At 36.2% G+C, this 12,728-nt stretch overlaps 1 protein-coding gene across 8 annotated transcripts in view; it reads right to left on the bottom strand.

The window, feature by feature from the left end:
* Positions 1-12,728, bottom strand: part of RALGPS1 (Ral GEF with PH domain and SH3 binding motif 1) — a 380,912-nt gene that overhangs the window by 259,216 nt on the left and 108,968 nt on the right. For 7 of the 8 annotated variants that reach the window (XM_072431079.1, XM_072431084.1, XM_072431083.1 and 4 more), the window contains 2 exons: positions 7,035-7,124; positions 5,795-5,887 (listed from right to left, as the gene is read on the bottom strand). In XM_072431079.1, the coding sequence (XP_072287180.1) occupies positions 5,795-5,887; positions 7,035-7,124 (183 nt within the window). Of the gene's footprint in view, positions 1-5,794; positions 5,888-7,034; positions 7,125-10,543; positions 11,758-12,728 lie in introns of those variants that run through there. The other variant, XM_072431086.1, reaches the window with a different exon arrangement.

The following is a 12,728-nucleotide window of genomic DNA, read 5'->3' as shown; positions in this document are numbered from 1 at the left end:
AATACCTATATTTATACAACATAATTTATTAACATTTCCTTCCTCACAAGTGAATTCTCTGTATTGAAATAATTTTGCCTCCCCTTTTAACTACTTCCAACAAAGTCAGGAGTATTGATATTGTAAATGTCAAAACTAACAGTTATGATGGAGATTTGATAGATCATGTGAGAGAGAGAAGAGATGACTGACCTGCATGCAAAAGCCAATGTAATGATGATGTGGGTTCATCAGCAACATTTTGAGTTTAAAAAACAGGTAAAAAAGATAAGGCACAACCGAAAATCACGGACACACTATGAATCTGTGTAAATTTCAAGACCTCAAGACGGTTCCAGCTTGACATATGATTATGGGGAGTCTACAATGAAACTTAGCTAGGTGGCAAGACATGTCTGAGTGTGCCTGTTCTGTGATCACCTTGGTTTTCTTGGGACCAATAAAGTTTTATGAATTGCTTACCATCAATGGAGTAGGGCTTTGTGACCTACAATATGGTATACCCAGTTACATTTCGCTGAGGTGGGCTTGAAAAAAAAGGCCTCCACTTAGGAGTCTCAAAGCATAATAAAACTTTTTAGTTTTTTTTTCAAAACCAAAGATTTCTTTATGTCTCTATTCACAAATCGAAAACAAAAAAAGTTTTATTTCTCATGTTACGATAGTGAGTTGGGCAAGGAAAATGATCGCCTTGTTGGTCCCTACTACTAATGAAGTCATGCATTTTTTATGCTGTACTTATAAGGGCTGAGGAAACATGGTGAAGGATGCCCTTGGAAATAGGAACACTAATAAAGCCTCAGGGTTTGGTATTCATTCACAGCAAACTTTACAAACTGATACTATCTTTAAAGCCTTTGACAGAGGACATTCAACGCCCTCTCCATCAGCCCGCATGTATCCTGAGAAGCAACATAGCTGGGATGCTTAAGACGTGAAAAATTATTCACAGTGCCCAACAAGCTAAAGCAAACTCTCTTTAGAAAGGTACTAGCTCTTTAGAAACACAGCACATTTGCCAAAGGCATTCAAAAAACTCAAATGTTGTGAATAAATGAGTTACAGAAATTGGTATAAATTGTGCTGCTATGCTGGTACTGCAGCTTTATTCTGAAGGATAGTTATGGTTGTGATTTTCCTGAAGAATTACAATGTAATTATGTAAAGGTATAAATAAGTAAATATATATGTACATTACATTATAGATTATTTAGGAGGAAGAAGGACTTTGGGTTATTTCTAGTTCCTGTGTGTATAATATTTAGATTTATTCATCTATTTAGGGATTTTGCTAATGAACAATTTTGCACACCGGGTACTCAGAAAACAGCTGTATTGTATTAAAAAAAAAAAAAAAAAAAAAAAACCTGACCTGAAGTGAAGTGGACACTCCTAATTACTCTTAATTACCCTTAACTGGAACCTATGTATGTCAACTCGTATGTACATGATCAGCCTCAACATTCAAGAGTAACCCTTACCGTGTATGCAACCCTTGAATGGTGGACAACAGTTCACAAATTCTGCATGGGTATGTAAACCTATATGTACAACTATCCTGTATACACAGTTATTTTTGCTCTCAGTTTAAGAAAAAGTAGATTGACTAATAAGGGGTGAGCAGAATGTCAGCTGGCCAAAGCACATCATAAGGCTTGCAGTTCCAAAATAATGGGTTACTAAAATCGATGTCAACATCAGCAAATTTTAGATAAATGAAATATCATTAGTAAACCTACTTAATATCAAGAATTGCTATTGAATATTTTTGTTTTACAAACTGGGTATTCCTTTTCCTGGCTCAGAACAATCAGACTGTAATTGCTGGTTTGAAACATTAGTTTCTGAGCACCTAGCAGATCCTGAACCTATAGCAGGCTAGACTGTCAGCTAATTTGCCAAACCACTTATTAAGAACAAAGAATTATTCAAATACAGCTAGGAAGCCATCGCTACAATTTACTTATGACTAAACTGCATGTCTTGCCAGGGACTCCTTAAAAACATAAAATAAAGTCACATGTATTCACATTTTATCTCCAAGAAGAACCAAATGACACCAAGCTTATTTGAACACTGTCAGCTTATTCAGAGAAATTTCAATTCATGCACCAGGATTTGTAGAATTAACACATTCTCAATCCATCACAAGGCATTTTCCCAACCCTGTGTGCGTTATCTCAGGGACACAGATTTACAATATCCAGGACACAGGACTCTGGTACAGCCTCCAAGATTGCTATTTAGAGGCCAGCAGAATATTTAGCCTCAGCTATTAGCTGAATAATGATAAAGGAAAAAGAATTTGCACAGTGAAAAGTTAATTTAAGTTCTGTCTTATTAAAAAAAAAAGGAAGCTAAAAAAAACTACTACACATATAATGCAACCCAAAGACCAACAGATTCATTTGCAATTCAGGGAATTGATCAATCTAAACTGGTAAATTTGCATTGGTGGTAAAATCAAAATGTTTGCATTTCTACAGGCCTATAAGAATGTTTATAAACGTAGGTGGATGTTATGCGCGGAGATGAAGCAGGAAAAGTGGTATAGATCTGAGCCGTTCAAAACTTGGACAGTGCAGAGTGGGAGAGGGTTACATTGTGGGACTTGGTTATAAGCAGGAACTAAAAAGTGACATTTTTGTGTATGTTTCAGCATAGTGACTAGTGTTGGTCAAATAGCTCACTATTCGATTCGACAGCTATTCGGCCAAATATAGCAAAAAAATTCGGGTGGTCGAATTCGAATTCGAATCCCATTAAAGTCAATGGGAGAAAAATTCGGGTTTGTTTCAGCACTGTGTAGAGCTTCTACAGCCTCCAAACAGGTGTAAAAAGATACATTACAAAAGGATACATGAAAAGATACATTGTAAAGAGATACATTGTAAAAGGATACATAAAAAGATACATTATAAAAAGATACATAACACTATTACATACCTCTGGACTTCACATGAAGATTAAAGAGCACATGTCAAATCTATTTTAGGCTAAAGCTAGGTACACACTTCCAATAATTATTGTTAGAAAATGAACGATTACGTCCGATCAACGATTATGCACGATTATACTTGAACAATCATATTGTGCACAATTCTGTACATGCTGTAACAATATGATTGTTCATATATAATCCCCCAACAGTCTCCACACGCTAGATACAATCGTTTGAACGATGCAGGGAGGGACATGTAAAGAAGAAAGTGTACCGCAGAAACATGCACGATCACTGAACGACCGTACACATGATAGATAGTGAAAGATCGTCCGCCAATCAGATCCACCGTGGCGGTCGTTCATTTTCTAACGACAATCCTCGTTCGTCGGTGTCCTTGGTCCCTTTTTTGGCCAATCAGTTGTTCATCGGTTGTTTCTAACGAAAATGATTGGACGTGTGTATGCAGCTTTAGTCTACACGGACTGCATTCCCATGGGCTAATCTACACCAGGACGTTTCCTTCAGGCACGTTTTTGAGCGTTATCTTAAACGTTGCTTGCAACATTTAAAAAATTAAAACGCTGGATAAACGCAGGAAAACGCGTTTTTAAGTTTTTATGAAAGCTTTCATTGAAAACAATGGGGGCTTTTATAAACATTATTAGCAGGACTTTGGAATCTGGAAGCCCCCTTTAATAAGGAGACTGCCAGATCTCCACCGCCCCACCCTGGGGAATGAGTACAGGGGTACATAAATCCCCTTACTCATTCCCTGAAAGGGTTAAAATATAAGTAAAAAATAGGACAAGGCTTTAATTTAAAATTATTTTATTAATGTGTGTGTTTGTGTAATTTAACTTAAAAAATTAAAACGCTGGATAAACGGGGGAAAACGCTTCCACTGAACTCAATGGAGGAGAACTCTGCTCCCTGAGTTGCTGAGGAAAGGGAAATCCTGATCAGGCTTTCCCTTTCTTCAGGGAGCGGAGCAATCAGCGGAGCTTTATGCTGACAGCCCTGATCCTGGAGCCAATACGAGGGCAATAGAGGTTGAATGGAATTACTATGTCCATTCATACCTCTACTGCTCTGTGATTGGTCTATTTCTCAGCCAATCACAGAGCAGTAGAGGTAATAAATGAACATATTATTTCTATTCATTGCCCTCCTATTGCTTGCGGTTACAGCTAATTGAAGGCACCTGCTTTCAATTAGCTGTGACCGCACAGTTCCCACGGTCCAGAAATCCCACAATGACATTATGATTCATAATGTCATTGTAGGATAACCTGTAAACAATAAAAAAAACAAGTTTAAAATAAAAAACAGATACGAAATAAATAATTAAAAAAAAAATTTTTTTTTTTTTTTTCCTCACGAATTTTTGCTGTCGAATGCAGCAAAATTCGGTTCGGGTATACCCGAATTCGAACAGCCATATTCGGGTCGAATATAGGGACAACCCGAATTCGAACATCAACACTAATAGTGACATCCTCAAAATGTTTGTTTTTTTTTTTACATTAAAAGAGCTACAAAAATTTTTTTTACATATAACCAAACTAATAGAGTTCTTTAGTTCTCTGAAGCCACACCAGAGCTTACAGTGCAAAGCAATAATTCAGGAAATATTATTTCATAGTAATGCACGTATTCTAGACAAAAACCGAACTGGTAATAATTAGAACATATTCAGAGTCTGCTATATTTTGTCACAGCATATCCACCAAAAAGAGCTGTATGGAACTGCCAGCATGGAATGGAGCAAACACAGATTTTACGGCTCTTATAGTGGGTCTTATTCTAATTTTGATTCCCATACGTAGACAGAGAAATATTCAATATTCCCAGAAATTGCTTACAAAGCTTAGTTTCCACACATGTTTTTAGTATATCTTTCCAAAGAAAGATAATCAAATTTTTAGACTAAACAAATTGAATTTAAAGATTTTTTTAAACAAACGTCTCAAACTTTCTGTTTAAAATATCACTGCTAATGCTATGGCATAAATGGGCAACATATAACAGCAACTGTATGCTGGGATTTTTGCAAACATTGTGACAGAATAAAACACTGCTTGAAGTAATTATTGGACAGAAGAAAAAGAGAAATGAGAAGACCTGAAAACTGTTGGCATTAGGCAGCCTAAAAAAGTACCAACATCATATCATAAAGGTCTTCAGTTGCTGAATATTTGAAGTGAAACTAAAGTCCCAATTTTAAAATCCACAATCAGGGAGGTGTTTAATGCAGAAAGACACACACAATGTTCCTTCTGCCATAATGTTTTAACCTGAATAATCGCCACACAGTTGTCAAAGGAAGCTGTTAAGGAAACCCAGCAACCCTGACATCACTTTTCCAGTTTCCAAGCTTAGGCTTTTGATAAATATTGGCTTACAGAGTTGCTATGGAGCGGTAAATCTAAATCCACAAAAGTTTTGGCTGTCCATGGTAAACTGGTGATCTAAAGTGACCTTTTGCTTAGAAAGGATTGTTCAGAGAGAATAAGGCACAGTAAGCACTGCTCAGCATAGCGCTTTCTATAATAGGTGAAGCAGAGGAATGACCTCACGATAAGCAATCAATTATCCTGTTAATAAACAGTCACAACTATGGGAGCTGGACCTAGACTAGGATGTAAAGCTGAAAAATAGAGACCAGAGTAGACCAGTTTTTGTTTGACATAGATGACACACTGGATTTTCACATGCAGTGACAGAAAAAAATCCTAATCCTAAACCAATGAATGAAAAAAAAACACCTTAAAAAAAAATAACCTAAACAAATGGTGCCCAATCCTTTGCATACAACTAAGATCTAGATGTACGAGAATACATAAAACTTACAGCCCAGGTCTTAGACAGCCGGAAAATGGGCGCACTCTGCAATGCAGACACTACCGCCATCAAAGAATGGAGGTTGTTCAGGTCTAAAAGTTTCTGCAAAAAAAAAAGAAATATTGTTAATAAAATAAATTCAGCCTTCTCTTTCTTTAAATAGGGCCACAAAAATCTGTAAAACAAAATCTGCTCAAAATAAAATGCATCAAACATGCACACATAGTTAGGAGGTTTAGTTGTCTGTGATTAGAATGGGGGATAATGTGTAAACTTAGCAACTTTAGCTGTGAATCATCTTAGAAATGCTGGTAAGTGACTATATGCTGTATTTCCTAATGAAAAAATGTGGAAGCCACTTTAATTTGGCTTGGATTTAATGACTTATGGAAACAGTGAATAATTTTGTTTTACTTTTTAAGTCTTGTTGCTCGTGAAGTGTGATTTGGACCTTAATATGGAAAACGGTCAGAAGAGAGGAAGTTCACAGTTGCTCAAAAAACAACATTTTTTTTACAGTGATGTGCTGGTCTGCCACAGCGGACTTCACTTCTGTATGGCAAGAACAAGAATATGAAGCTACAGTAGGAATTAGTGAAACTGGGTAACTGAAGATTGGCAAAAAGGATGCCTGGTCTGATAAATCCCAAAAAAGCATAGAAATATATTGACTTGTATCAATGCTTGTTTGGTGGTGATATAGCGATAAAGGAATTAATTGTGTACAGTGTGTTCAAACTGCATTTAGCCCACATCAAACAAATGCAACTGAAGCTGAACTTTTCCTAAAATGTTAGGGAAAGGAAGAAAAGTAAACCAGCATTTATTTCATGTTTATCTTTTCACAAGCCGGGTTTATAACATTGAACTGTAGGATTTACATCAGTCATTTGGAACAATTAACTCCTTTTGGCTTCTGTGTATTCATTTATATAAGGGGACTTAAGAAATGGTCAGTGATCAGGGTAAATTTAAAAATTAAACTGTATAGGACTATTTATGAGCAGCCACGTTTTTTTTCCTTCCTTTTTGAAAAGGACCAACATCATGTTTCCAGTAACAAAACGCTATGAAAAAGAAGGCAAAGGTAACAGCCATTTTGGTTTAGCAAGTTTATGTAAATATAGCAAAGTCACATTGTGTAATTTAAATCAAAATCTGAAAATACAAATGTTTATGCTCAAATAATAATTGTTGGATAATCAGGAAAAGTAACTAACGAAACCAGCAACATTGCTCAGAATCTCACCTTGGCTATCTTGATGAAATGGCTCAGAATCTCAGCTCTTATCTTCAGTGTCTGCGTTGTTAAGATTTCACGTACAACCCAAAAACTGACCTGAATGTAAAGGACAGAAAAGACAAAAAAATATTTTTAACCTCACAATAAAACTTTCATGCTGCAAAGTAAGATGTGCAGTAAATTGGCCACAGGGCCCCAACTGCACTCTTAGCCTTTCCCAATCAACCAAATTATATTGATTGAAAACAATTTTGTTCATGTGTTTGCACATGGTTGTATTGCAGCAGGGTTTTTTGAGTCCTAGATGTGACATGTTGCTTTTGGTCATGTGGTTGCTTTTTCACTTCTGGAGGAAAAACTGCACAACAACCGCAAACACAAGAGCAATGTGTGCTAACGCAATGACCCATGATGCAGCTCGTGGCTTCTGGTAGTTTGCTATATGCCTGGGAAGGGGCAAACTGCACAGATTAAGACCACTAATCTGAATCTAAAATTTTTATGTTCATGATATGTTAAAAGAGTTCAAGCTCCTTCAAAGCATTTGTAAAGCTAATAAGCAGCTTTGTTGAAGAAATGAAAGAGAAACCAAATTCTAGTATAGGGACACAGGTCTTACTGGGTTTGCTGACTGTCACTTTAAACAACCAACCAGCAGGCTTATAACATGCTTACAATGGATCTGAACTTTAAAAAGTGAGTATTTGTTAGGATACAGGCACAGGTTGAAATAAAAAAAAATGCATACTCTACACTTACGCAAGCTACTCTTGCCTGGAATTCCTCTTATCAATGAATATGAGTGTGTATATGATCTACCATGACTATAGCCTCCTAGCTGTATATCTGCAGTTTTGGATCTATACCACTCCTGCCTCCAACCACCAGTCCCACAATATTTTTTTATTTAATAATTGTTATTTAAAATGTATCATCTCACTACTGTGCATCTCCCTATACCCAAGGACCTGCAATGCAAGAATCCCCCTTCTTTAACTACATCCATTCTGTAAATCTGTGATTGCTACACCTCTCATGCCCTTTCCTGAATTTTCTTCTGTCCTTATATCATTAGTCATTGAGGAAATGGGGAAGCAAATCCCTGCCTAAACCTTTAAAATATGAAGTCTGCTATTCACACATTTAAATTGATGATTAGCACTCCAGTTAGTTTTTTTTTAAAAGTTAAACAATGCCTAGACTGTGAGCATTAAAAAATCTTTACATATTGTTAGAACCCTGCCAAAATTGCATCCATATAAGATATGAACTTAGGCTGTGAACTTTGAAAATATAGTTTCTCTTCAGTGTCTAAAGATTGAGAGATGAATGTAAACTCGATTTGGCAAGTTCATTTAAAGAATATTTGGCAAGTTCATTTAAAGAATACATCTGACTATGTGTAGGATCTGTTCTAACAAAAATCAAGAGATATTAAACCCATGATATCATTGCTTTCTAGTAAATATAATGACTGCAAAGTCTCATTGTTGTTCTCACTTACACCAAGGTGGTACTTGAAATAGTATAGCGCTGCACATTAAAGAAACATGTGATTACAAATTAAATCAGTGAATTGTTTAGAAAAAAATGTATTAGCAAATAAATAGCTTTGACTGAGGCAGACAATATATTGCAAATATCAGTAAACGGCCTAATGTCAAATTATTCCTCTTAGCCTTGGAAAAGAAAATAACTACTAAACTAAACACTAATCTTTCAACGTAGTTTTGAGTTTTGGATAATTAATGAAAAACAAGGCAAAGCTATTGGGTGTAACCAAGGCAATCTGGCATCTTGTGGTAGAAAAAAAGTTTTATTTTTGGGTACAAAACAAAATACAGTAAAATTTAATAATACTTTGCCTTGCTTTTCCTGTCTATCCTTTACAAATACCAGCCGCCTTGTTTCGCATTAACAGCGAAGTTCATTTTTTCCAGACTGTGTAGAAATGAGCTCAGATAGGCGATAGTCAGCCAAGCGTGGACTGAAGTGTGCAGTCCCTGCTGCTTACGGAGATCTTTGTGGTTGAAGGGGCCTGCCCTGGGGCTCTATTATATTATATAATCATGATCTTTTAATGACCCTTGTAATGAAAAGAGGCAGATACTTTCCATGTGGTCATTTCCAGGATTTCTTTGGCATAATGGTGAAATATTTTTATTTGCCCAGAGGAGAGGGAGGAGAACGTGACGTCCCCCAAATGCTGGGCTTGAGGAAAACAATAGAAATTGCCTGAGAAAGCCCAACCCACCAATCAGCACTTTCTCGTTAAAAAAAAAAAAGAATACTTGAGGTTTATTCCCCCATACATGTAACTGAATATAAGACACAAAACGTGTATGAAAGTTCAGCCATAGTTTTCTTTTTCTAATTTGAGATCAAGTGGAGAATGATTAGAGAAGTTTTTATTCCAGTATGTAACTGTTTAGGAGATCCGCCCCCAACCACCAAGAGCAAGTAGTGAGGAAAAATCTTGCCACTTCCCGTTTATTTGGTGACTGTTGGCTAGAACAGAAGGTATGGGAAAAGAACCCCCAATCACCTTTATATGATTTTGTAATATGTACTGCAGAAAATAAAGAGTGAGATCTTTTGAGACAAAAAAAGAGTGTTTTGTTTTGTTTTTTTGGCACAATGTTGATCATGCAGCAAACGCAAGATATGAATGCAGGAAAAGGACAAAGAAAAGAATACACACAGGCAGAACACAGGATTATATCGCAAGTCATATTACTGCAAGAGAAACATAACTAGGAAATTTTATAAACATATAACATCAAGAGTTTGGACTTCAACCAAACTAATGGTTTATTGTTTTAGTTGTTAGGGGTAACTTGCACTATTTTACTATTTTGTGTAAAGCAACAAGACAGCAATCTTGTAGAGACTTCTACATTCTTCACCTGGGGTGCTGTACTACAAGCTTTCCTCAAAACTAAATTTCTGCATCAGGATACACACTAAATCTTGTGATGTATTGTAACTTGGCTTACTTCTTTTTAAATCATTGGAATGTATTTTTTTTGCACTGGGTAAGGTATGACTTTTTCAACTTGTCAATCATAGTTTCTGTGACAGCAAGTGAAACGAACAGAATCATTTTAATCCCTTAACCCCTTTGGTCCAATGTTTGTAAGGCCTTAGTGGGTGATTTGCTATTACTACTAACCCCTACAGAGCCACTTGTGTCAGTTTTTTTTTCAAATAAAAAGGTAAAGTAACAAAATGGGACAATGTTGCCTAATGCATTTATCCTTGGTTATCTAATATTAATATTAAGAAAAGAGTAAACAAAACATCCATATGTGTAGGTATGTTTATTACATATATTGTGACAGGTTCCATGCTTGAAAACTCCATCCAAAAGTGATGTTTTCATCCTGCTCATAAATGTTTTGTGTCACAATTCTACTCCTGTTATATTCTCCATAATATGAAATAAATACAAATGATAAAAGGATGATGGGAGCCTCTCATTCTCATTACACAAAATGTAATATATTACAACTTACCAGTCTTGGATCCGGTGGATGCATCAGGCTAAGAATATTTTCAGCAAGTACATACAATTGTGTTAAGTATAAATCCTATAAATATATTCATTTAATTCAAATGAATGAAGGCAGTCATATTTGAAATCCAGCCAGGGTGATAGTGTAGATAAAGATGAAGAAAAAGATATTAGTGTAGAGACAGGGACAGAAAGTGCGGTATTTTTAAAATTACCAGTTTAAAGTAAAGTAAAAAAACCAAAAGAAAATTGTTGCAGTAAGCAAATGGACTGGTAAGCAGCATTTTAAACCATGCAAACACCCAAAATGCACATCTGCATTGGATAAACTTGAACCTATGAGAAGGGAAGGGGAGCAATGCAAGTGCCACCCTGTCATAGAGAAAAACAAAAGCGAAAGTTTACCCTTCACTTTCTGTCCCAGGAACGCAAAAATAAATAAGAGTAAATTTCTTTAATGCAATTAACAAAAGTTTCCATTACAGACTTTCCCTCCACCTTCTGTAGTGGTGACAGCTCTAAAATTTTGGGTTTTCTTTTACCATCTGTATAAGGGACAATGGTCGCCAGGACCAATACAGAGGGTGAACATGGCCAGCAGCAGACAGCAATACAAAATTGTATAGCAATATACAGGGGCATAATTCTACAATTTTCAGCCTTGAACATGTAGTTACACCCCCTTAGTATCTCATGTGTCATATATGTGTGGGCTGTTTAGATTTATACGTGAACAATTCTCCATTTTTATTGCATGCTGAAGGTCAGTTACCTGTACTGTGTCTGTCTGCCACATGTTAGCATCATGTGTTCATTGAAGTTTGCTTAGAGCAAGTAATTGGCATTTTGCACAGTGGAGTAGGAGCTAGCCATAGTGGGTTTATCTTGACAGAGATAGTCACCCTAAACACGTATTATACCCATTTTAATGCAAACATCTGCTAGAATAAAGATGCAAAGAAGTTTTCGGGATTAATGTTTTGGTTAGACAAAATTTAGGAGATTAGTGACCACTTAAATAAAAAATGCAGACTTACCTCAAATTCAGCACATAAAATGAACCTTTTATAACTGTACAAGACTGCATTCCTAATTCTGATATGTCACAATTTTCACCAATTGTATCATACAAAATTAATACAACCTTTTATCCTTAAAAAGATGTCCTTGGGCACAGCCTTGTTATCCCTCTGTATATTGTTACTTTGTAGCAGGTCACAAGGCAAGAGGCTGCAAAAGGGATCATTTATGTCAAATATCTGTTAGCAAATAGGCACCAGGGTATATATGATTACATCATCTTTGAGCCAGTATCTCAGTCTAGAATATACAGAGGGGGAAATTAGTACTGTAGGCGTCAACATTTTTCTCAGTAAATGTATTTCGAATGGGGCTATTTATATGAAGTTTATGCTAGATGTCGATAACACAAGTAATTCACACATAAAAGTAAATCAAAACAAATAGGTCCATAAACTAAGCTGTGTGTAATAAAGGGAATGCCAAAGGTAATAAGTACTGAACATGCTTACTGAAATTTATTTAATACTTAGTATAAAAGCCTTGGTAGGTAATGACAGCTTTAAGGCCCCTCTTGTATGAAGAAACTAGATGCATGCTCTGATATTTAGTTCTTTCCATAGATTTTCAATTTCCAAAGATTTTCAATTGTATTCAAGTCGGGTGATTCACTGGGCCATTCTAGCAGCTTTGTTTTCTTTCTCTAATACCAAATAAGAGTATTCTTGTGTACTGTGTAATTGGGATCATTGCTGAAATGTTCGTCCTTGCAAGACATTTCTTCATTCATTCTTCCTTCAATTATATGACGTCTCCCAGTACCATATGTTGCAAAACAGCCCCAACACCATGATGTTCCCACCTCAGAACTTTACTGTTAGTGTGTTTTGGGTGATGTGCTTTGCCATTTCCCCTCCAAACATGCAGTGTGCAATGGCATCCAAAGAGTTGGTCTTTTATCTAACCAGACTGTATTCTGCCAGTATTTCACCGGCTTGTCCAAACTTTTAATGAGCTTAAACATGCTTTTTCCTCAGCAGTGGAGTCTTGCACAGTAAGCATGCATAGAGGCCATGTTAGCTACTTATTGTGTGTTACTTATGTTTCCTTTGAAACAACTGTACCTGCTAATTCCAGTATTCCTGTATTTCTGGAGCTCTCCACAA

This window comes from Pyxicephalus adspersus, chromosome Z (assembly GCF_032062135.1).
Source record: "Pyxicephalus adspersus chromosome Z, UCB_Pads_2.0, whole genome shotgun sequence".
NCBI lineage: Eukaryota > Metazoa > Chordata > Amphibia > Anura > Pyxicephalidae > Pyxicephalus > Pyxicephalus adspersus.
This window is presented reverse-complemented; position numbering and strand designations above follow the sequence as displayed.